General features: G+C 40.4%; 1 protein-coding gene across 1 annotated transcript in view; it reads left to right on the top strand.

Annotated features, from left to right (window-relative positions):
• Positions 1-23,832, top strand: part of ptprn2 (protein tyrosine phosphatase receptor type N2) — a 231,987-nt gene that overhangs the window by 178,302 nt on the left and 29,853 nt on the right. The window contains exon 13 of the mRNA XM_079801137.1: positions 20,907-21,122. Within this exon, the coding sequence (XP_079657263.1) occupies positions 20,907-21,122 (216 nt within the window). The remainder of the gene's footprint in view (positions 1-20,906; positions 21,123-23,832) is intronic.

Raw genomic sequence — 23,832 nt, 5'->3', positions numbered from 1 at the left:
CATTAGTCAATGAGGGACTCATACAGTACTACAAAAATTTAAGAATGTAAAGCTTATTTAGCTGTGCCTGTGCCTGCAGACTTTAGTGTGTGTTTTTTAAGAAAGAAAGAGACAAAGAAGACTAGAGAGATTCAAATTTGGATACAGAACAAGCAAAGGCTTTGAAATCCTCTCTGATGACTTCAAAATTACCAGTAATGATCACTATACACTGTAAAAAATGATCATATTTTAACTGTAAAAGACTGTAAAAATGCTACGGTTAAAAACAGAAAGGACAGAAAGTTTCCTTACTATATACGGTGAATAACTGTACTAGATTAAATTTAATTGTACAGTAAAATAGCGTTACATTTACAGTTTTTGGACGTGAAAAAGAACAGGTCGTTGTGTAATTTAAAGTGAAAAACCATAAATTGACTCCCAGAATTCCCTGCATGACACTTCACATTTGATGTATTTTCATTGAAATAACAGTTTCTTCTTAGTTTTTTCTAATCAGTTATGTACATTAGGGTTTTATGTTACATTTAATGTTGTTAAATTAATTTTTATTGCATTTTTTTATTTCATGTGTGTTACCATGATGGTGTTTAGTGTTTTTTGTGAATGACACTGTGTACCTTATTAGTATTGTCCTCCTAAAAGCTTTGACTCATCATGTGACTCTCATCACCACGATGTGATTGGTGGTTGTCAGTACTGTGTATATATCAAACAGATATTAGTATTTCAATAAGTTGGTACTCCTCCTTGAACTGCCACCTTAACGTGGTGGAGGGGTTTGAGTACCCGAATGAACCTAGGAGCTATGTTGTCCGGGGCTATATACCCCTGGTAGGGTCTCCCAAGGCAAACAGGTCCTAGGTGACGGGTCAGACTAAGAGCAGTTCAAAACCCTTATGATGACCAAAAAAAAGAGGACCGTGACGTCGCCCGGTACGGCGCAGCCGGGGCCCCACCCTGGAGCCAGGCCTGGGGTTGGGGCTCGTATGCGAGCGCCTGGTGGCCGGACCATCCCCCATGGGGTCCGGCCGGGCTCAGCCCAAAGGAGCGATGTTGGGACACCTTCCCGTGGGCCCACCACTCACAGGAGGGACCGTAAGGGGCCGGTGCAGAGAAGATCGGGCAGCAGTCAAAGGCAGGAGCCTAGACAACCCGATCCCTGGACACGGAAACTGGCTCTTGGGACATGGAATGTCACCTCACTGGCGGGGAAGGAGCCTGAGATTGTGCGTGAGGTTGAGAGGTTCCGACTAGAGATAGTCGGAATCACCTCTACGCACGGCTTGGGCTCTGGAACCACACTCCTCGAGAGAGGATGGACTCTTCACCACTCCGGAGTTGCCCATGGTGAGAGGCGGCGGGCTGGTGTGGGTTTGCTTATAGCCCCCCAGCTCTGCCGCCATGTGTTGGAGTTCACCCCGGTGAACGAGAGGGTCGTTTCCCTGCGGCTTCGGCTCAAGCTGACATGTACCGGCAGGCTAAGCGGACTGCAGCCCGGGTGGTTGTGGAGGCAAAAACTCGGGCCTGGGAGGAGTTCGGTGAGGCCATGGAAAAGGACTATCGGCTGGCCTCGAAGAGATTCTGGCAAACCATCCGGCGCCTCAGGAGGGGGAAGCAGTGCCCTACCAACACTTTTTACAGTGGTGATGGGCGGCTGTTGACCTCAACTGGGGATGTCGTCGGACGGTGGAAGGAATACTTCGAGGATCTCCTCAATCCCGCCATCACGCCTTCCATTGAGGAAGCAGAGGCTGGGGGCTCAGAGGAGGACTCGTCCATCACCCAAGCTGAAGTCACCGAGGTGGTCAAGAAACTCCTCGGTGGCAAGGCACCGGGGGTGGATGAGATCCGCCCTGAGTACCTCAAGTCTCTGGATGTTGTGGGGCTGTCTTGGCTGACACGCCTCTGCAACATCGCGTGGCGGTCGGGGACAGTGCCTCTGGGATGGCAGACCGGGGTGGTGGTCCCTCTTTTTAAGAAGGGGGACTGGAGGGTGTGTTCCAACTACAGGGGATCACACTTCTCAGCCTCCCCGGGAAAGTCTATGCCAGGGTACTGGAGAGGAGAATACGGCCGATAGTAGAACCTCGGATTCAGGAGGAACAGTCTGGTTTTCGTCCCGGTCGTGGAACACTGGACCAGCTCTATACCCTCTACAGGGTGCTGGAGGGTTCATGGGAGTTTGCCCAACCAGTCCACATGTGTTTTGTGGATTTGGAGAAGGCATTCGACTGTGTCCCTCGCGGCATCCTGTGGAGGGTGCTCGGGGAGTATGGGGTCCGGGGTCCTTTGCTAAGGGCTGTCCGGTCCCTGTACGACCAAAGCAGGAGTTTGGTCCGCATTGCCGGCAGTAAGTCAGACTTGTTCCCGGTGCATGTTGGACTCCGGCAGGGCTGCCCTTTGTCGCCGGTTCTGTTCATAATTTTTATGGACAGAATTTCTAGGCGCAGCCAGGGGCCGGAGGGTGTCAGGTTTGGGGACCACGCGGTTTCGTCTCTGCTCTTTGCGGATGACGTTGTCGTGTTGGCCCCTTCTAACCAGGACCTTCAGCATGCACTGGGACGGTTTGCAGCCGAGTGTGAAGCGGCTGGGATGAGGATCAGCACCTCCAAATCCGAGGCCATGGTCCTCAGTCGGAAAAGGGTGGTTTGCCCTCTTCAGGTTGGTGGAGATTTCCTGCCTCAAGTGGAGGAGTTCAAGTATCTAGGGGTCTTGTTCACGAGTGAGGGGAGGATGGAACGGGAGATTGACAGACGGATCGGTGCAGCTTCTGCAGTAATGCGGTCGATGTACCGGTCTGTTGTGGTGAAGAAAGAGCTAAGCCGTAAGGCGAAGCTCTCGATTTACCGGTCAATCTACGTTCCTACTCTCACCTATGGTCATGAGCTTTGGGTCATGACCGAAAGGACAAGATTCCGGATACAGGCGGCCGAAATGAGTTTTCTCCGCAGGGTGGCTGGGCGCTCCCTTAGAGATAGGGTGAGGAGCTCAGTCACTCGGGAGGAACTCGGAGTAGAGCCGCTGCTCCTCCACATCGAGAGGGGTCAGCTGAGGTGGCTCGGGCATCTGTTCCGGATGCCTCCTGAACGCCTTCCCGGGAAGGTGTTTCGGGCATGTCCAACCGGGAGGAGGCCCCGGGGAAGACCTAGGACACGCTGGAGGGACTATGTCTTCCGGCTGGCCTGGGAACGCCTCGGTGTACCCCCGGAAGAGCTAGAGGAAGTGTCTAGGGAGAGGGAAGTCTGGGCATCTCTGCTTAGACTGCTGCCCCCGCGACCCGGCCCTGGATAAAGCGGAAGAAGATGGATGGATGGATAAGTTGGTAATTTAATATTATTTAATTTAATGAAATACGGTTATTTACTGTAAATGTAATTTAAATCTGTTAAACCTAAAATTTTGCTACTGTATTTTTTTATAGTAAACTTCTGGCAACCATAGCTGCTGTAACGAATTCCACTGACGAGGCAAGTTGAAGACCCAAGTGCAGTTTATTCCAAACAAAACATAAAGCTTAACATAAATCAAAACATAAAACAAAGACTTGACTTGACTTGACTTTACACAAAGATTTAGCAAAACGGGACATAAACAGACTTGCCTGAAAACGGGTTACAATGACAAGACCAGGAAACAAGACAGTGAACATGACACTCAAACATAACATGAACATGATAAACTAAAAACATAACTAAGAACAATGAACATGAACCAACACCAAAACACCCTGTGACAGCTGCCCCTTTTTTGACATACATTTTTTTAGTGTCGCTGAGGAATTGCCATGTTAGAAATGTAACTGTGATGATGGACATTTACATTTATTCACTTAGTGAATACTATCAGATGGATAGATTAGAAATAGTCATATATAAAATAATGTATTAATGTATTTCATAATCTATGCATCCCCTGCATTCGCTGCATTCGATGCATATTTGCGCAATGGTTTCAAGCTACCATCTGACAAAGCCATTGATATTTCAGGGTGACATAACATATCACAGACAAATAACAAAATACACAAGACAAAATACACTTTCTTCACACTAAAACTAGATTTTAAAGGACGGAAGCATGCACACTACTTTATGAGACTGTCATTTCCTTTCAGCTCTCTCATAAGGTAGTGCGCATGCTTCAATGTTGCAGTAAAGCCACTGTTAGAGAGTTTTACAAGCATCATCAGAAAACAAGAAAAAAAATCTTTGAAAAAAATACTTTAAACATTGCCGCATTAAAGAGGCATTCACACATAATATTGTATAAAACCAGTTAGCAGAAGTGGAGCAGTGATCCACAGCTTTTGATTAAAGTGTGTTTAAGGATTCATGAAAGAGTATTAAGATTAAAGCGGATAATATAGTCTATAAAAGAGTGTTTCCTAGCTGTATCCTAATGAAAATCAGGTCATAGCTATAATATAACAAAGACATGCATAACTGATTAAAGGACCTCACCAGAACTTTCAATTCAGCCATATGTGACTCAGCAAGGGTCATCAAACATTTTTAAAAGGAAACAAATTAAAGCCACAACACAGGGCTAATACACACACACACACACACACACACACAAAAAATAGAATGACACGGATTAGGTTTATTGTATTAGGACTATTGGACTTCTTTGTATTTGTACAAAAGCACTTTCATCCTAGCAGATAGCTTTTCAAATTACATGCATTACATCTGTTGATCACAATAGTCTTGTGTAAGCTCTTTTTTTAGAAGTGGATAGAAGTGTCTGCTAAATGCTAAACATTTTGCCTGCTAGAAGTTTTTTGTTTGGTTTTCTTGTCTCTGAATTTTGAATTTGCCATAGTAGTTCCCAATGAACCGGTGCAAACTGTTAATGATGGCCTGATAGTTCTTCAATTCTTGTTAGAGCTATTTTCAACCTCTCACTGTCTTTCTTTATAGTCACAGGCTGCTTTTAAAAATGTCCATTTTCCATATCAGGGGAAAAGCAAGGTGTCATGTGTGAATGAGAGTCCTAATCAGCAGTAATGAGACTGCATACAGGAACAAGGTGGCAGATCTGACACTGATGTATGGATGGTGAGTAATGATGTCTGCAGTGATGGTGTAACAATGGAAGTGGTCTCAGATTTCTCAGTTTACAGACCTGGGTGACCCTAGCAGAAAACATCAATAAGGGACTGTCTAAATAATCACCTTTAACTCTTTCTAAGGTTGTTAAATATGTGGTATAGCACCTGTAGATACAAGCTCTGTTCCAACACTAGCTCCTAGTGTATTACAGTGTAGCAGATGCTATAGAGTTTTTAATGGAGATATTTGATATTATGTGAGCTCTTTATCAAGCATCACTGATTTAAATGTGCCAGATTTAGCCAATGAATAACTTTGGCACATAATGCTTTTTAGCATTATGTGAAATGAGTCAAGACTATAGTATATTCTAATCATGTTATTGTGAGTGAAATAGCATTTCAGGGCAATACATTTTTTCAATCTATGCTTTTCTTTTTGGGCATATGAATTGTGGGTCATAGCCTCTAACCACTCACATCTCTTGACTTATCAACAATTACATTATGGTAATCGTTCTTTCTACACTTTTAGACTTTCAGCGATTGCTTTTAACATAACTGCAGGACTTGACCCATACAGTAAAGACATCTCATCTGTAGCAACATAATGACAGTAAGAAATAAGTTCTGTGAAAAAGGACATACCAAAACTCTCCAAATTCTTCAGCAGGTAGATTACTTGGGTCATTGGTCTTTTGAGGTTTGAAAGGCAGTGGTGGAGCAGCAGTCTGTAATTACCGCATTGGACTGACTGTTAGGGGTGGCATAAGACACCTTCAGCAATACGTTTCTCTCCTGATTCTGCTCAAGGGTTTTTCTTTGACCTCAAAAGTAATGCTTAGGTTCAAAGCGGTGTTTGTCAATTACATATTGTATCTTAAACAAAAAGTTAAATGTAGGGCACAAATCAGAGAGTGTGGCACCTTATACTCCGTGCGTGGGTGTTTTAAACTGAAGGGATCTCCATGCTCCAAATACATAATGTGAGATTCTTCTTAGGGGACAGATTATAGTTTTGTTGCTTTTTTTTGTGCTTTAATGAAGAAATTAAACCCTTTAGCCCCACTAATACATTATTTATAGTATCCATATGATTACGTTACAACTCCTTTTTTTCCTCTATGTATATTTAGCTCAGTCATTTACATAAATGAAGCAATAATAAATAACACAAAATGAATTATACATGTTTGAGCATAATTTAAGCAGATTCATCACAACATTCCATCTGATGTATAAAATGTCTCAAATGCCAAAAACTTGCTGCAATTCCATCATTAGGTTTCGTCATATCTCATTTTAAAGTGGCTTCCAAGCATGTCCTTTAAAACGCAAGAACTGCTAATAGAGTCCAACATAATAACTATGGCTGAAGGCCCTGTGAGTACAATGTTCCTAATGAAATCCATAACTCTTAAACTTTAAAGGGAGCCTATCAGAAGTATTGATATGGGCATTAAGGGAATACTTTAATTGTTGGCCCTGGCCCGAGCAGCTCCAAGTAAGGTGGATTGAACCTTGAGTCAGCATTTTCCACCAGATCAGCAGCAGTGTGGAACAGTAATTGCGCAGCTTAGAGGGGCTTTTTATGACTCTGCATAAAGTAGTAAAATTTGTTGAATAGATATTTTCACAGTGGTCCCAGTCAATACCAATATTTTTAAGGATTGCCAATTGTTTCTTCACTTAAATCATGTGTCTTATGTGCATGTTGTGTTAAAAAGCACAGGCAGCGTCAATATTTCTTTGGCATACTCTCCATATTACATGAAGTTTTATTCTTAGTAACTGTGTCGCCTCATGGTTTGATTTTCTTTATTGGTTTGCTTTTCAGTGTTATTTTGAAGCTAAGTCAGCTGTGTATGTGTTGTTGGGTTTTGATCATGCCGAGTCCGTATACACAAGATGACAAGCGTAGCATTTACCTTGATCGCTAGCTTGTTCATAGCTTTGAACCGCTTGGCATGGGTCTAGCTCTAGCCTAGATTCAGACAATGAGGGAGCTTATTTTAACAAGCTAATCTACGGCAAAGACTGCAGCGACATGGCCGACACATATCTCTCCTTAAATTAGTCCTTTAAGCCTTATATATGTATGAGACATAGCGAGCCAAATGTTAGCGCTCGCCAATTAGTGTGGCAGTGTTCAGTGTGGATTAGAGGCGGGTTGTTTTTTTTCCCATCTTCTCCCCTCCACCAAATCTCTTTCATCCATGAAGGGAATGTAAAGTTAATTCACTCCAAAATGCCCTGAAAATGTCACACAACATTCTGATTTTAGCTCTCAGTGGTGAAGTGAATTCAAAACTAGCCAAAAAAGCAGTGTGTTAAAATGCTCTGACAGATAGGATATTTATTAAGCAAATGCTTGTTTTGTTTTTTTCCTTCTGTTTTTCACATAGGAATGCTGAGTCAAATAATTGATTGGTTTGATTGATTGATTGATTGATTGATTGATTGATTGATTGATTGATTGATTGATTGATTGATTGATTGATTGATTGATTGATTGATTGATTGATTGATTGATTGATTGATTGATTGGGTAACAATTTTGTCATTTCAATAGGAATCTATGGAATCTGGAAGCTCCCTATCTTTCAGTCATTTCGACGTGGCGTCAATGACTGACATTATGGATCATACTTGGGAGCCCAAATCATCTCTGATACTTTGAGAAAAAGACAATGAAAATTGGTGAGTGGAATTTGTATGCGCCACTCCCCTGGACATACGGGTATAAAAGTTCAGTTCACTAATTCAGATTCGTTCTTTGAAGATGAGCAAAGTGTCATCTATACACAATCTCAGGGTGATCTGAGCACAACAATGGGGGCTTTTCTGCTGCATGGTTAAATCCCCATGGACCTCCTATTCCTCGTCTTGATTCCTCGTCAAATTGCACTCGGTGGAGTTCCCGGATGATTTTGACATTGCGTCACATGATTTCTCATTTGGGGCTCCAGATGAGGATGAATTATTGATCACAGCATCGGGGGATGGGAAAATGCATTCCGACACCGAGGATTTGGCTGGGCTCCCAAATCCGGATGCTGAGTTGGGTGTCATGCTTGCCTGGGCCACTTCAAACATCGGGCTCAAGTGGAATCCTCCGCCTTGTCCCAAATGTTTGTGGTTGAATGATTGGTATCTGGGCTGAAGAGCTGGCAAAAAGTCATGGGGTCTTTCGCATCTTTTACTGCCCGGTCCCACTTTGTAGGCCTCACTACCCTTGATGGTGGGGAAGCCATGGGGTACATGGAGGTTCCTCTGGTGGAGTGAGCGATTGTGGTGCATTTATGCCCACAAAATGCAGCCACCTAACGTAATCGTCCTAGACTCTCATATAGAGTCTGTAAGTTTACTTCGTCTCTAACAGCTTATAGTGCCTTCCATCTTGCATAACATGGCCATCCTGCAGGTCCATCAGGTCAAGACACTTAAATATCTGCACTAGGGTACCTCTGAGCCGGGCATCGATGCAGGAACTGAGTTTGACTACCGACTTTGCTCTGCAAGCAACAAAGGTCATGGCGCGGGCTGTCGGCCAGGCGATGTCCACTATAGTGGTCCAGGAGCATCATCTCTGGCTGAACCTTGCTGAGATGCGGAACACTGACAATGTTCACTCTATTGATGCACCCATCTCGCAAGGTGGCCTTTTTGCCACTGTCGAGGACTTTGCCCAGCAGTTCTCGGCAGTAAAGAAGCAGATGGTCCATTAAACACATCCTGCCTCTACACGATTCCTCTCCCACTTTCAGGACACTAAGGCCCCACATTCTGTCTGCTCGCAGACCAAGCCTACAAGTCCCACCACACCGTCAAGCCACCCGTTCATCAAGTGAGTGTCAAGAACTCAAATAAGGCTTCGAAGCGTCCCTAAGACCCAGAGATGAGAGGAGCTGCTCTTTCCCAGAAGGTGGTGAACGCTCCTTCCCCTGGTGGAGGGCCGGGTGGAGAATTCTTGGTTTTGCTTCTTTTTGTTCCCAAGTGGCAGCAGTACCCAAATTTGTAACGAAAGTGCAGTTTTCTCATTCACTGGGTCACACAGATTGCAGCTTGAACATGATGGATGCAAGCTGGTTGGTGTGGTGCATTTAGAGGACGTGCAGCTTCCTCACCCGTCACAGACCAGTTCTAATTAGGGCTTACGGAGCAAGGTAAGTGTTTCTGTACACTCATTGCCACAGGATCTGGACACGTGGCTTCCCCACCGCAGATACGTCAAAAATGATTGTTCCTCTAGTGCAATCGGATGGAGTTTGGAGGCCTGGTTAGTACTATCCAACCCGTCACACTGGCACATCAGAACAATAAAACTCGGCTTTGCAATTGAGTTTTCCAGGCTTAGTGGCATTCTCTTAACTTGGTGGCAGATAAAGACGCCCCTGTCCTGCATTCGGAAATTGCAGTCCTATTGGCGAAGGAGGGAAAAGAGCCTGTCCCTCCTGCCGAGATGAAGGGTTTCTACAGCCCTTACTTCATCAGGCCAAAGAAAGGTGGTGATTTGTGACCAATCTTAGACCTGTGACTTTGACGGAGCAAGGTAAGTGTTTCTGTACACTCATAGCCACAGGATCAGGACATGTGGCTTCCCAACATGGTGGTCAATGCTCTGCTTCACCACCACAATGCAGGTACATCAAAAATGATTGTTTCCCTCTAGTGCCATTTGGGTGAAGCTTGAAAGCCTTGTTAGTTCTTCTCAACTCATCACGCTGGCTCATCAGGACACCAGACTTGACTACGCGATTCAGTTTGCCAGGTTCCTTGGTGTTCTCTTTACCTCAGAGGCAGGTACGCCCCTTTTCTGCATGCGGAAATTGCAGTCCTATTTGCGAAGGAGGGAATAGAGCCTGTCCCTCTAGCCGAGATGAAGAAGGGTTTATACAGCCCTTACTTCATCTTGCCAAAGAAAGGTGGTGGGTTGTGACCAATCTTAGACCTGCGCCTTTTGAATTGGGCCCTGCACAAGCTCCCGTTGAAGATGTTAACACCGAATTGCATTTTGACATGCACTCGGTTTACGGTGATAAATCTGAAAGATGCGTACTTCTGTCTTGATTTTGCCTCAAGAGAGATTGTTTCTTCGGTTTGCTTTCAAGGGTCAGGCATACCAGTACAAGGTCTTCCTTTTCGGGCTGTCCCTCTCACCTTAAAAGTCGCAGAGGCACTTTTTGCTGTTTGGGGCTTCAGGTCAACTAGGAAAAGAGCAAGCTCTCCCAGTGCAGAGCATCTCTTTTTTTGGGATGGAGTTGGACTCACTATGTCAGAGAAAATCTATCTGCGACACACAGGGAACTCTCTACATCGAGAAATAGCATGAGAGTAACTTGAAGAAACAACTGGACCGGTGTTCTGTTGATTTGTCCTACCTTGTCAGATTTTGCCACCTCCCATTTAAACAGTAGGTAGCTACAACAAAAAATGTTACCTATTAGATTGTGCTATTAGCATCATATTCATGTGGTTTGAAGCTTTATTAACATACACACCTACTCCTACCCTAAACCTACCCTTGAAACAATGCAAATATTAAAAACACTAAGCAAACCGAGAGACCTGCAGGGTTGGAGAAAAGAAAGAATGTTCCGGATGAGAGCACGGGCAAGACAAAGCAACAGAAATTGTTTCTCTCTGTCAGCCATTGCTGTTTGAGATTACCAATGCATGCCATGTTTGTGTCGTGAGCTTGAATGATAAAATAAAATAAAATAATATGAATTAAATTAAATTAAAAGAAAATAGGTTGTGTGTCTTGCCATGTAAGGTTGCATTATAGTGGGCTCTATTGTGTTTGGTATCTCTACCATAATTTACCATACTTTGATCACTTGTCTACTTTTGTAATTCTGACAGTGGCAACAATTACATGCAACCAAATAATCCATTAGTAATCGAATTGACGGTTCAATCGGACCGAAAAGCCTTCATGTAAACACCTTAATCGATCAGATTGAGCTCATTCTTAATTAAATTTCGATCGGATTGAAAGGGGTGCTTTATTCCTTTTATAATCCAATCAAGAGAACATGTAAACAAACGGGAAAGGTCTGTACATTTGCAAAGACGTAGAAATTACATAATGACGTATGACGGAACGAGCTGCGGTTGTTGTTAAAACTTGTGATACATACAGTGCACAGCATAAATGAGTACACCCCCTCTGAAACAACAAATTCAGCAATTACTCTTTACTTAGAAGACATGTTAGAGTTCTTTAGAGATATGTTCCAGGAAGTCTGTTAAGAAATTACCAAAGAAGCAAGAATGTTAAAATTATTCAGGAAAATAAGATTTTCTTATCAAAGTGATAAAATGTTGTGTTGCAAAAATGAGTACACCCTCCTGAAAGTTACTAAATAAAACTAAATATTTTTTTGAGTGTAAGTTTAAGGCAATTTTTGATCAACAGGTAAGTATGTTGAACCAAAACATTTAAAGAGAAGTAATTTCTTGACCATTAAAAATGTTATGTAGCCCACTTAATCATTCTCAGACTTGATGCTAAAAACAATTGAACTTGGGAGCTGTCAGGAGACTTCTTTCTTAGCACAAAAGAGGACAGTGGTACAAGAGGATTACAGAATCATTGTTTTAGGTGTGAAAATATAGCAAAAGTAACAGAAATTCAAAAGCAATGGTCTTGTGACAAGGCCACTGAAATAATCAGGCCTTCGGTTTTTTTGCTAGGCAAAGAGTAAGAGAAATTCCTAGTGATTGTCACTGTCACAGAGCCAGCAAAAGCTATGAAAAGAGTGAGTGTTTATCTCACAGAGTAAGATGCAGCCTGCAGAAGTGACATGCATGGTTGTTTTCCACACTGGAACTACCTACTGTAGCCAAAGCACAATAAAGTCAATTAGCCTTTTCCAAGGACCATATTTACAAAATATAGACTTCTGGGAATCCATACTCTGGTATCATGAGACCAAGACAATAATTTAGGATCTAAAAGCATCTAAAATGTTCTGGTGTTGCTAGAGGAGGAGTATAGTGAAAAGTGCCTGGTACTCACAGTGAAGTTCAGTGATAGTAAAGCTCTTATATAAGGATGTATGAGTGCTCAAGGTGTGAAAGAGAGTTATGCTTTATCAATGCTGTCATGAATTCACACACCACTGTGTGATGTAATACAAAAACTTGAAACAGAAGATGCTACCGTCTCCTCATTCCCTGCGTTGTTGGGTATTTTTTCAATATGACAATGACGATATGCATTCTCCCAAGGTGAAAACCCTTCTCTGGACATGTATTTAACATGTATTTAACCCACTCTTAAGCACCTGTGGGGATTCTGTAGAGACGCGTTGAGCAACACTCCCCATTAAAGATCAGGGCAAGTACTAGAATATTATACATTTGTTGAATGAAATCTAGGGTGTACTAATTTCTGCAATCTTTCATTTAAACACAATCCATAGTATTCACGTGTCGTCACACGCTTATAGGAACGCCCACCTGGAGGGCAAGACAAGGCTCTCCTCCATTGCCCGCTAGTCATTTTTACCAGGTTTGTAGTCAGTATTAATGCGGTAAGACAGTGATATTAAAATACCAAATTCAATATACACCTTATTGATGTTGCATACTTTGTACAGGAAAGCAGACGAACACAGAATATTAGTGCAACACGAGGTTTCTCGTTAGGTGTTTTCCCCATCGAAACCCATTATAAAGAAAACGCGTTGCGTTCATATTCTTGCCTCATCATCGCCTGTATATAGTACGCATCATCAAAAAGGTGTAAACTGAATTTGATCTTTTAATATCCCTGTTTTAGTACATTACAGCACTTTAAGGGTGGGTTGCACTAAGGATTCTTTAGCCTGTTTTCAGTTCACCTCCGTCTGCTGCTTGATCAGCTCTATACGGCTTTACTGCGTAATTTATCTGTGTTTAAAATGAAGTGGTGCAATGACTCGATTTAAAATAAAACCCATATCAACAAATCCTTTAAACTTTGCTTAATTTATTCCTTATTGGTGCAACTCACCCTATAGTGTTTTTCACGTTAAGCGTTTTAAAAACGTGCTGTATATGGATCATAAGTGCCCAAAACGTGCATCTTGTTCACATATTTTTGTTTTAAGATGGAAATTTGACAGGCTTGTGCTGCAGTTCTATGGCGGTTTTGCCCTCCAAGGCTCCGTGACAGTCACGTGACTGAAAACTATGGATTGGCTGATTTACTTATTTTACGGATATTAATGACATATATTTCTCTGGTTTTATTAAGTATATGTTTAATACATTTCAATTTTGCCATCTTTCCAAGAATTGTATTAGTGATCATTACGAAAATACATATTTTGTTTTTGTTCAGAGAGGGTGTACTCATTTATGCTGTGCACTGTAAATGTGCACATCAACCTGATCACTTTATTTATCAATCATACTTTTGGATTTATCAATTGGAATGAATTCATTCCGATTGAAACAAAAAGTGTGCATATAAACATTGCCAGTGATTGTGTATTGTGCCTTGAGCCTTCCTTCACAGTCATTATGCTACACCACATCATCTTCCACATTTTGGAAATAACTGGCCTAACTCTGGAAATATCAGTAGTGTACAATATGTACTGTATTTTTTTTTTTTCAAGCAACATCCAAATCAATTAGCCTGTTGTGAAATAAATAGTTCTGTCACATTTTAGCTGTGTAGTGTTGGACAGGTTAGACAAGTTAATAGGTTTGATTGTTAAATGCATTAAGCAAAGAAAAAGTACAAGAAAGTGTGGAAATAAGCAGTTTCATAAATACTCCCACAACTCTGAATGGCCACTTATGTAAAGCCTACGTTCACTATGCACTATTCAATCATCTGCATTTGAGACTGAGGGTTATTCTCGAGGAAAGATACAGACAGATGGCTCAGTCTGTGAGTATGGTTGGAGGCACGGTGTAGGCAGCCTGACTTCACCCTCTATCCAGATGCTTGTTTAACATCACTCTCTCTCTGTCTGCAGTCTGTGATTTAGATTGATCAGAACAGTATTGTTTGTCAGTCACCACAGGACTCTTTACAGCCGGAAGGCGTGCAATGCTGTCTCTATAGTGTTGAGTGGTACTGCAGCCCTTTGTTTAGTTACAAGTTAGTGTTAATGTCCTTGTTGAAAAATTATATTGCATTGTTTGGTGACATTAAATGTCTATAATTTCATATATCATTAAGGTTTTTTGTGTTGTCAGAAATGGCAGTGAGGTTTTTAGTCATCCAGATTTTGTTCTCTAAAAATTGCACAAATGGTTGATGCATCAGCGGTATAGCTGTGAAATAATGATTCATATTAATGCATATTAGGACACAGCTGTACCAGTTTTGCAGGAATTTATCATAGAAACAAAAAATACTGTAGGCACATAGTCATAAAGCAGACACAAAAAATATGATGGTATAAATGTTATCTAGCCATTCTGTGGTTTTGGGCTCATTTGTCCATGTCGAAGATCATATTGTGTGTATACAAGTCATTCACTACAGCACGCCCATTCTTACAGCAAGAAAGAAAAATAAAGAGAGGTGAGGTTAAAGGTGGAAGTATGTCTGGCCGGTGCTCACACTAAGGTGTTTATCTGATCTTGAGATTCTGGAATGGGTGAACCACTTTATTTGTTCCTCTCATTTCTGCCAACTCCAGCTGTCATGCTGTGGGACAAAGAGGGGTAAGCAGGGGACAACGGAGGGAGGAGTGCAGCTGAAACCAAAGATAAACCGAAGACCCCTCCGCAGCCTTGTCATCTGCATTTGACGGGACCCCACCCCCAGTTCCTCCAGCCCACAGACACACACACAAATACGGCCACTTACACCTCACAGGCACATGTTGTATAGCTCTTACACACTCTCCCTCTCTGAGTGCTTGCATTGCTTTCCCTTTCTCTGTCTCACACACACACACACACACACACACACACAAACACTCAAACACTCCCCCCCACCCCTCTTTTCCTTCTCTCCATTCTCTTCGTTAGACTTGGTAATCCCTCTCTGCTCGCTGCAGCTGTTGCCCTCCTCAACCTTACAATAGTCCCCGAAAATTTAGATTTTTTTATTTTTATTTAGAACAAAATAAGTTCCTCTTTTTGCAATCACTACATGGGCTCAATATCTCTGATCATAAAGTGTTATATTAATATATATATATATATATATATATATATATATATATATATATATATATATATATATATATATATATATATATATATATATATATATATATATATATATATATATATATATATATATATATATATATATATATATATATATATATAAAATATATATATATATATATATATATATAGTTATATATATATTGTTATGGTATAATTGTAATACAATTATGTTCAAAGTATTTTATTTCTGATGTTTATTATAATACCCTGCTGAGCAAATCAAATTCGACTGGAATAAATTATTTCATGTTGAAGAGGAAGGAAAACCTCTTCTGACAAGACAGGGTACATGTATGTGCACATGCCAAATATTATCTAGTGTCTTAGTATTGAGAAATGCATGTGTGCGTTAAAAAATGTAATTATTTAATATTCAAGACACTGTTTGAATTCTAATTGGTTTATATTCTTTGAAGTCAGTGCTAAAACGGCGGGTCGATACACGCAGTGGTCAGTGAAGCGTCCTTTGCTGTCTGGCTCGTACAGTCTGTAGTTGGCGGTAGGCGTTGCAACATTAGTTCGTTTTAATTGCGATATAACGGGTTAAAGACGTGGGAGAAAGCTTAGGGAAAATCCAAGCGCGAGCAATTCAGCAGGCACAGAAATCCCGAATAGTTGAACAAATGAGTGACAAGCTCTCCGTCCTTTCAAGCTGGCCCTCTACCCCGCGCGCGCTGATTAGCGCCCCTCGAGCTGTGGGCAACATGTGGAGGCATCGCTATAGCAACCAGTGGATGTGACATGTGCTACAGACAGCGACTCGAGCCTCGCTGAATATAAGGAGGGGCTCCGTGAAAAAAAAAACCCTGGCTTTTCAGTCGCACATGATCATTCAAAGGACAAGACAACCCACTGCAGCTTCGTATTAGTCTTTAGGAAATGTGGCGGGCGATTTGGCTCTCCTTTTTCTCCCGCTCCCGTCTTTCTCTTTCAAACTCTTTCATTTTTTTTTCTCCGCTTCTGTTTAAAAAACACCGTGAACAGCGACGGTCTTTTGTTGAGGTGGACTCGAACGGGGAGGTGAAAAACTTTTCTTAGCTAGCGGGATTGCAAAAGGAAGCTGCAGTCGCCAAGTCGGACATCTGATGTAGAGAGAGGCGGAATAGGATCTGGAAAAGCATCCATCGCGCGCTGTCAGAAAATGGAACTAGGTAACTATCTATCTGGACTTGCACTTGTCTGTATGTTTGATGCACGTGTATAATGGTCGGATAAATGCATGTAACGAGGCTTTGAACGCGCCATTAAGCGTCACCTAAAACTTATTGCGCATCCGGATGCAGCTGGACTGATAATGAGAGTGACACGGTCCTGCAAAGACTTGGTACGTGGCGGTGCTACAGAATCACACATTTCATTTTAACGCTTCTGCTGATAGAAGCGCGTGCATAGTGTGCAATTTTATGGCCAAGATGGTTTGCAGATCGTTATGTAATTGATATAGGTCGTGAGTCAATATAGAGTGGTGCTGTGCAAATGGTACAGAGTACAAACAGAAGCAACATTCTGTTGATTTTTTTTAGAGGGAGGAAGCTGCGTTTAGCTGGTCGTTTGTGGGAAATCAATCGCATTGAAAGCGGTGTGTTTAGTCTGCATGGGTCTTCGCAAGTTGCATATGACTCGGAGCCAGAAATAAATAAGAAGAAGAAAGAAGCGGTAGATTGGTTGATAAATAAATAATAAGAAGAAATCACAATTCGGGATTATTTATATGGACTAATAATTGTTTTATTTAGCCTATCTCTGATCATTGCATTTTAATAAATGCTCCATAAACGTGCTAAAGAACGAAATGAGTCCTGTGGGGCAACAATGTTTTATATTCTTTAATGGCAAATTAATAGAATTAATCACTAATTCATTCTATGCTTAGGCTATTCCCTATATTCATCTTTAATGTTTGGTATTTTTAACATAAAAATTAAACACTAATCTCTAATTTACATGGAAAGTTAACTTAAGTGAAATGGTTTCTGAAATATAAGATGTTATTAAAATCATAATGCGTTACATATATTCCCTGATTAAAAAAATATTTTTGGATTTTTCCAATAGAATTCCACGTGTATTTATGGGAATGCAATTTAGAATATCTTCTTATAAATGGTGAAACAGAAATATTTTTCTCACTTAATACAAATTATGGTCTAGGTTTTAGTCTAGGTTTGAAAAAAAAAAAGTAAATACACAAAATTATATATCCTATAGAACTAGCATTTCAAAACACAATGACTGTAAAACTGCTTTTCATTTTTCCAATATCGTGTGCATGATGTATATGTTCTTTTTTAAAATAGGTTTTTAGTTTAGTCAATTTATTTATTTTCATCGTATTTTAAAGATATAGACATGGATTGGAGTGGATGAATGATTTTAAGGTTGAGTGATGATTGTGTGTAAAAGTGAAAGGATATCTGGGCGGCCCTTGTCTCAACCTTTCACCCGTCAGTGTCCTCCACCCAACCCTTCCCTCAATGATTTAAATCAGCCAGAGCATCCCAAAATCCAGCTCCCTTTTCCCTCAAATATATAAATCCTTCTGTGTATATTTTCCTCTTGAGAGCAAAAAAAGAGAGAGTGGAAAAACTTTTTGTAAAAATCCATACGTATAGATTGCTTAAAAGAAGTTACATTTCTGTGGGTAAAATTTGTCTGGCCGTGCATTGGGCAGTGGTCTTTGTGTTAGGTGTTAATTTTTTTAGAACAGTAGTCCTGGATTAAAGTGTTATATTATATTGACTGATTCACTGCTTTACAAATGTCAATTTTATCGCTTAATATAAAGAGAAACGTTAAGATTAAAATGTTGTCAGTTTGGCAAAGTTTCAGTCAAGAGATTGATTAGCTGAATCTGTGGATAAGCAATATCTGATGACCCTGGAAACACCCATTAATTCAGGAACACATCTCACCCAGTAACATTTTTCTTCTTTTTGTTTGCTACAGTAGGCTATGTCTTGCTTTCTCTTTTTTGTATTTGTATTTGTTTTTGGTTTATCAGTTATATTATATACTATATTATATAATTATATAATTTTCAACTCTAACCGTTTTTTCTCATATCTCTCATTTAGATTAAAAATGAAAAAGTTCATTACTTTTTTATTTATACTTTTTTATTGTAAATATTTCAATGAAATATTTTTCACTGAAACAAATTTATGAGAGACTTAATAGATTTACATGCCTAGAATTCCTTGTATTTTTAGTTCAGACGAGGATTTGAGGACCTTAGTACTTTTTTTTGAGAGAGAGAGAGCTTGATTTGAACCTGTCTTTCTTTTTTTAGTAGACTGTGAATCAGAAATTTGCAAGTCCAATTTTATTCCCTACAGAAGAACAAAACCATAAAAGCATAAAGGATTCTGTCTCTCCCTCCCTTTCTTTCTCCCCCCACCCCCCTGTCTATTTTCTTCCTCATTTTATTTTTCTCCTCTGCTTTTACATAAAGTGCATATTTGCAGGTTTTCTATGAGACTAGATGTGTTGCAGGAAGAGAAAGGATTTGACACATTATTTCAGTTGAAATAATCAGTAGATTTTTCTTCAAAAGAGATTTCCACATTACAACATACCATGTCGAGTCTGCATTGCATTTTTTCAGTTATGCTGTCCTCATAATAAGAGAAGTTATGTCTTAGCCAGGTTATCATTTTTCTAATAATTCCTCAATGACACTGAATTTTTTTGTTTTTCAGTTATATTGATTAATTGTACGTGTACCAACATAATATATTTAGACCATGCAACATTTTTGCGAAGCAACTACTTTGTACAAGAAATATTTGTTGCCAACCTTGCTTTGGCATAGGGGATTTATACTTATGTGATATATGATATATAAAAAACTACTGCACAAATATACTATAGGATTCATTTTGGTAGTCGTCCTTAATTTCATTTACACTGTAACCTGTATTTAACTTGGGAGTAGACTACCTCAGGACAACATTTTTGGTTTTTCTTTTGTATTTTCTCTCCTTTTTTGATCCATTTTCCAGTCCCTTGCTCAACTGCCTAATGCATGTATTCTATTTAGTTATAATTAATTGCGGACATTATTTAGCCAAGCACAATTTTCTTTTCAGAGTCAGCTTTTCATGTTAGAGATCTTTTCATGTAATTCGATTGAGAGCGCTAAGCCTATAGAGGGATGGAGGGAAGGAGAGAGGGGGTATTCTATTCCAGTTGAATGCGCCCTCCTCTCTACACACTCTCCATGCAATGTTTGATGGGTGGAAAGCAAACCATTTCTGCACCAACAAAAGCTCACAATCACAAAAAGTAGAAACTAATCCTTGGAAACTACTAAACCTCACATTTAGTTGCTATTATTTTCAGCAATGTGTAGCCAGTGTATGGGGGATTTCAGCATGTGATTAAATGGAGTGGCATATGTAATTAGAGCTTGATTTAAATATTTTGTGCTTCATGAATTTGCATTCTCTTATATGCTTTAAGAAAAAATAAAACAGCATTAACAAATATGAAGTAGATTATCAGTATTCAGAAAACAGAAAATAGTCGTAGTTTCTAAAATACTGATCAGAAAAATCAATCATGGGATGGCAGCTCGCATGGCTTATAGTTCTGTGATCAGTCGGTTGGTATGATAGCACTGAATGCGAATAGAGGCAGATTAAAAAAAAAAATCTGAACCCCATTCTAAAGGCCTCAGTCTATTCAGTCTCACAAGGCATTTGGAAACAATACGCCGCCAATCCCCCAGCAGCTTAGCCCCGGCTGTCAGCCCTCCCCCCGAGGGGCTAACAAGCCTGACAACCCCCTCTACAGTGGAACGTTAGTGGGGCTCGGACCTTTTAGGTACTCCCCCTCGGCTTAGCCCCTCTCCCATTTTATTAACTTGGAGGTCTGAGCCAATTCCCCCATCCCGGCCAAACCCAAGACTTGGAGGCTAATTAGCAACAAGCTGGTACAGTGAGGGCCGACCCTAATTGCTCTGTGATGGCATGCTTCAACCTGCCAAAGCAAGAGTGGAGCAGGCCTTCACTTTCCAAGTGTCGGCTTGAGGTGTTTGAATGTCAAAGTGTATAACAAGTAATAATTAAAAGCAATAAGCGTCTTGCAGCCTAATTTAAAGTACCATATCAAAACACCAATCGGACATTGTTATCCTGTGATCACAGTTGAGTGATATAGAACACTCATACAGTAAAAACAGTAATATTGTGAAATATCATCACAATTTAAAGTTAAGTTTTCTATTTTAATTTTAAAATGTAATTTATTCCTGTGATGGCAAAGCTGAATCCTCAGTCTTCAATATCACATGATCCTTGATAAATCATTCTAATATGCTGATTTGGTACTCAAGAAACATTTCTTCTTATTATTGTTGAAAACAGTTGCAATGCTTAATATTTATGTGTGTGTGTGTGTGTGTGTGTGTGTGTGTGTGTGTGTGTGTGTGTGTGTGTGTGTGTGTGTGTGTGTGTGTGTGTGTGTGTGTGTGTGTGTGTGTGTGTGTGTGTGTGTGTGTGTGTGTGTGTGTGTGTGTGTGTGTGTGTGTGTGTGTGTGTGTGTGTGTGTGTGTGTGTGTGTGTGTGTGTGTGTGTATATATATATATATATATATATTAGTTTTCAATCCACAATGCTTATCAGGCTTTCTCTTTCTTGTCTGTTCTAATTTCAGAGGGGCAAACTGAACCACATCCCCCTGGTCAAACACAGTCAAGTGGAGCCAGGCAACTTTTTGATTCTGGTGGTGGTCTCCATGGTTTTTATTGTCATGGTGTTGGGGATGTCGGGTACTCTGTACTGCTTGCGCCACCGCTCCCACCATAAGCTGAAGGAGAAGCTCGCTGGTTTGGGAAATGACACAGGCCACGATGCCACGGCAGCCTATCAGGTAGGAGCAGGCCAATTATTTTCCAGCAAATCGTGTTTTCTCTGACATTCATCAATACATATTAACATGAATAAGCTTTCCTGTTTTTAAGATACACTGAACAAGTTGTCCTCGACCAAGCTTATTTCCGCCTCCAATCCAGCAAGCCCACCCTTCCAGAGTAACACTGTCCATATTTGCCATCATCACCAGGTGTAATGAAGGTTTCGAAATTATTGTAGCTCATTAACAAAACGGCAGTGGAATTCATTTAAAGCTTCTTTTCCTTAATTATGACCCATTGGAGCAGGCGCAGATGTCCTTGCACGACAGTGGTGTTTAATATGAATCCTAATTGAGGCAGAGCCCTTTTTAGCAGGGAAATGAGTTTGTTGTCTGACCTTTCTTTCACGGCTCCTGGAGGGAGGGCTTGCGGTGAAGGCTTATTGATTTTGTGTTGGGCTCAGCTGTACTCATTGAGACTGGATCGCAGGGTGCAAGCGCTTGGCTTCCTCCCCCGCCTTCAATATTTAATAAACCTCTCACACTTTGTCGAGAGGTCCCTTCCTTAAACGTCGGCCCTATCAGTGTGGCAAAATAATCGGCATTTCTCAATATTATTATTATGCAGTCACACATTAAATCCTGACACCTTTGCAATGTTTTCATTTCAGCTTTTAATTACTTTGTATTGATTTTAATTTGTGTGTAATGTTGTTGCGTCGTAGTAAATTGCGAGTGTGCTCGGCCCTTTAGATCTGGCAGGTTTTTTTTTTTTTTAAGCAAATAAGATTAAAGGCGTAGACATGGCTCGTACTGTGTAGTTGTAAGGGATTTCCCAACTGCTGTAGCTGGAATGAATGTAGTCTTGTGCACAGGGACTCTTACAGTGAAACATGCAATTAGAATCAGTTCTGCCGCAATGATTCTGTAGCAGATCAAAGCACACACACACACACACACACCACCATCACCACTGCCACCCACCTACTCACACACACTCTTACAGTTTTATTCTTATTTCTTCATCAAACACTTGCATATTCACACTTGTTTGTTCTCCCTGTTAATGCCTTATTATTCAATAAGTTTATTGTTGTTAAACCTTTAATCTCTATCTTGCCTACCATTAATGCCAAAATGTGGATGTGTTATGAGAAACTCTAGTTTCCAGTGCTTTTAGTGTTTTTTAAATACAGTTCGTGGTCCTCTTTATATCCCTCACATTCTAACCATACTTATAAAATCCAACATTCACAAGGAATTTTTCATTAAAGAAAGTAGTTTTACTCTTCATAAAGGATTTACACTTTGTTAATTTTCTTTTGTCGACATTAAATGTTATGGTTACTTACATTAACAGCTTTAGGTAAAGTAATTTTTTTATTTACTTTTTAGTATATATATTTATAAGGTCAAGTCATACAGTTGTTTGCTTTAACTGTACCTTGATGGAGGGAATGCTCATCCCAACCCTCCCTGAACATATACCTGTCATACCTACCTTCAAGAAACATCTAAAAACACATCTCCTTAATGGGCACTAGTTAATGCACTTTTAACCGTTCTTGCACTTTTCTCTATCTACGTTTTTTTTTTAATTATTTTTCTGGAGGGGGGGGGGGGGGGTTCTTTTGCTAATTGTTTTGTAGTTATATTCTTCTCTTTTGTAAATCACTTTGTATAAATATGGTTGCTAAATTATTAAATGCAAATGTAATTAATTTTGCTAATTAGTGGTTCACTGATTAAGAGGCAAATGAATGCATTGATTTGAGCTGTCTGAAATTAACATGATTTATCAGGAAGTGGGCACTGTTTTAACAGTTGTGACATGTTTTTGCGGTTTTACAGGTGCTCCTAAAGGCAGTGCCTGTAAAAGGATCAGATATTAATGTTAAGGGTGAACTCCATCCTCTAGTCTGTGGCTTTTTTAGAGCTTTGTGGCCTCTGTTTAGCCCACCACCTTCCCTCCTGGTTTCTCTCACTGGGGAGCTCCATTAGTGAGACGCACTAAACTTCCACCTTCAACCCCCACATTCCCTCACTGACCCTCCTGTCAGTCTTTTTTTCTTTCTTTTTTTAACTGTTGGACATTTGATGGGCCCATATTGTTGTGACTAGCAACTGCATCAGAAAGTAATTGTCTGTGCCTGTTTAACCTTTGAGTAAATAAAATGGAAGTAAAGCAAGGAGGGAAAAGTAGAAATAATCACAATGAGCAGAAGGGGGTTCACTCAATAAAATTGGAGCTTTTTGAATGATATTAAAATCACTTTAAACTGTTACAAAAAACAGTTGTTGTTTTATACAAAAACCTATATGGTAATTGCCTGAAAATGCCTGAAAGCTTTCTTGTAAATCGTTTTAACCATTGTAAGGTGCTTGTAGTCAAAATGTGGTTTGTAGTTTTTATGGTGTTGTAAGCTATGTTAGTCATTACACAAACTTCACTTAGACCACCCCCTTCCCCTTTTAAAATCCCTCCCCCCACAGATCAATCCTGATTTCACCTAACCGAATACATAAAATCAATGACAGTCTTCTGATTGACTAAACAATAGCGTCCCACAACCAAATTCATTCTTTCTATTAACAAACATTATATCTCTTCTATTTCAGTGATATATGTAATGTAGTACAGACATTTTCTGCACACTCTTTCATAAATAATTGCTTGCAGCAATTATATGTTGAGCCAGGTTAGAAGGGATATAATGACACATCTGTG

This window comes from Gobio gobio (assembly GCF_949357685.1).
Source record: "Gobio gobio genome assembly, chromosome: 2".
Lineage (NCBI taxonomy): Eukaryota > Metazoa > Chordata > Actinopteri > Cypriniformes > Gobionidae > Gobio > Gobio gobio.
The sequence above is the reverse complement of the archived record's forward strand: the minus strand, read 5'-3'. Positions and strand labels throughout refer to the sequence as shown.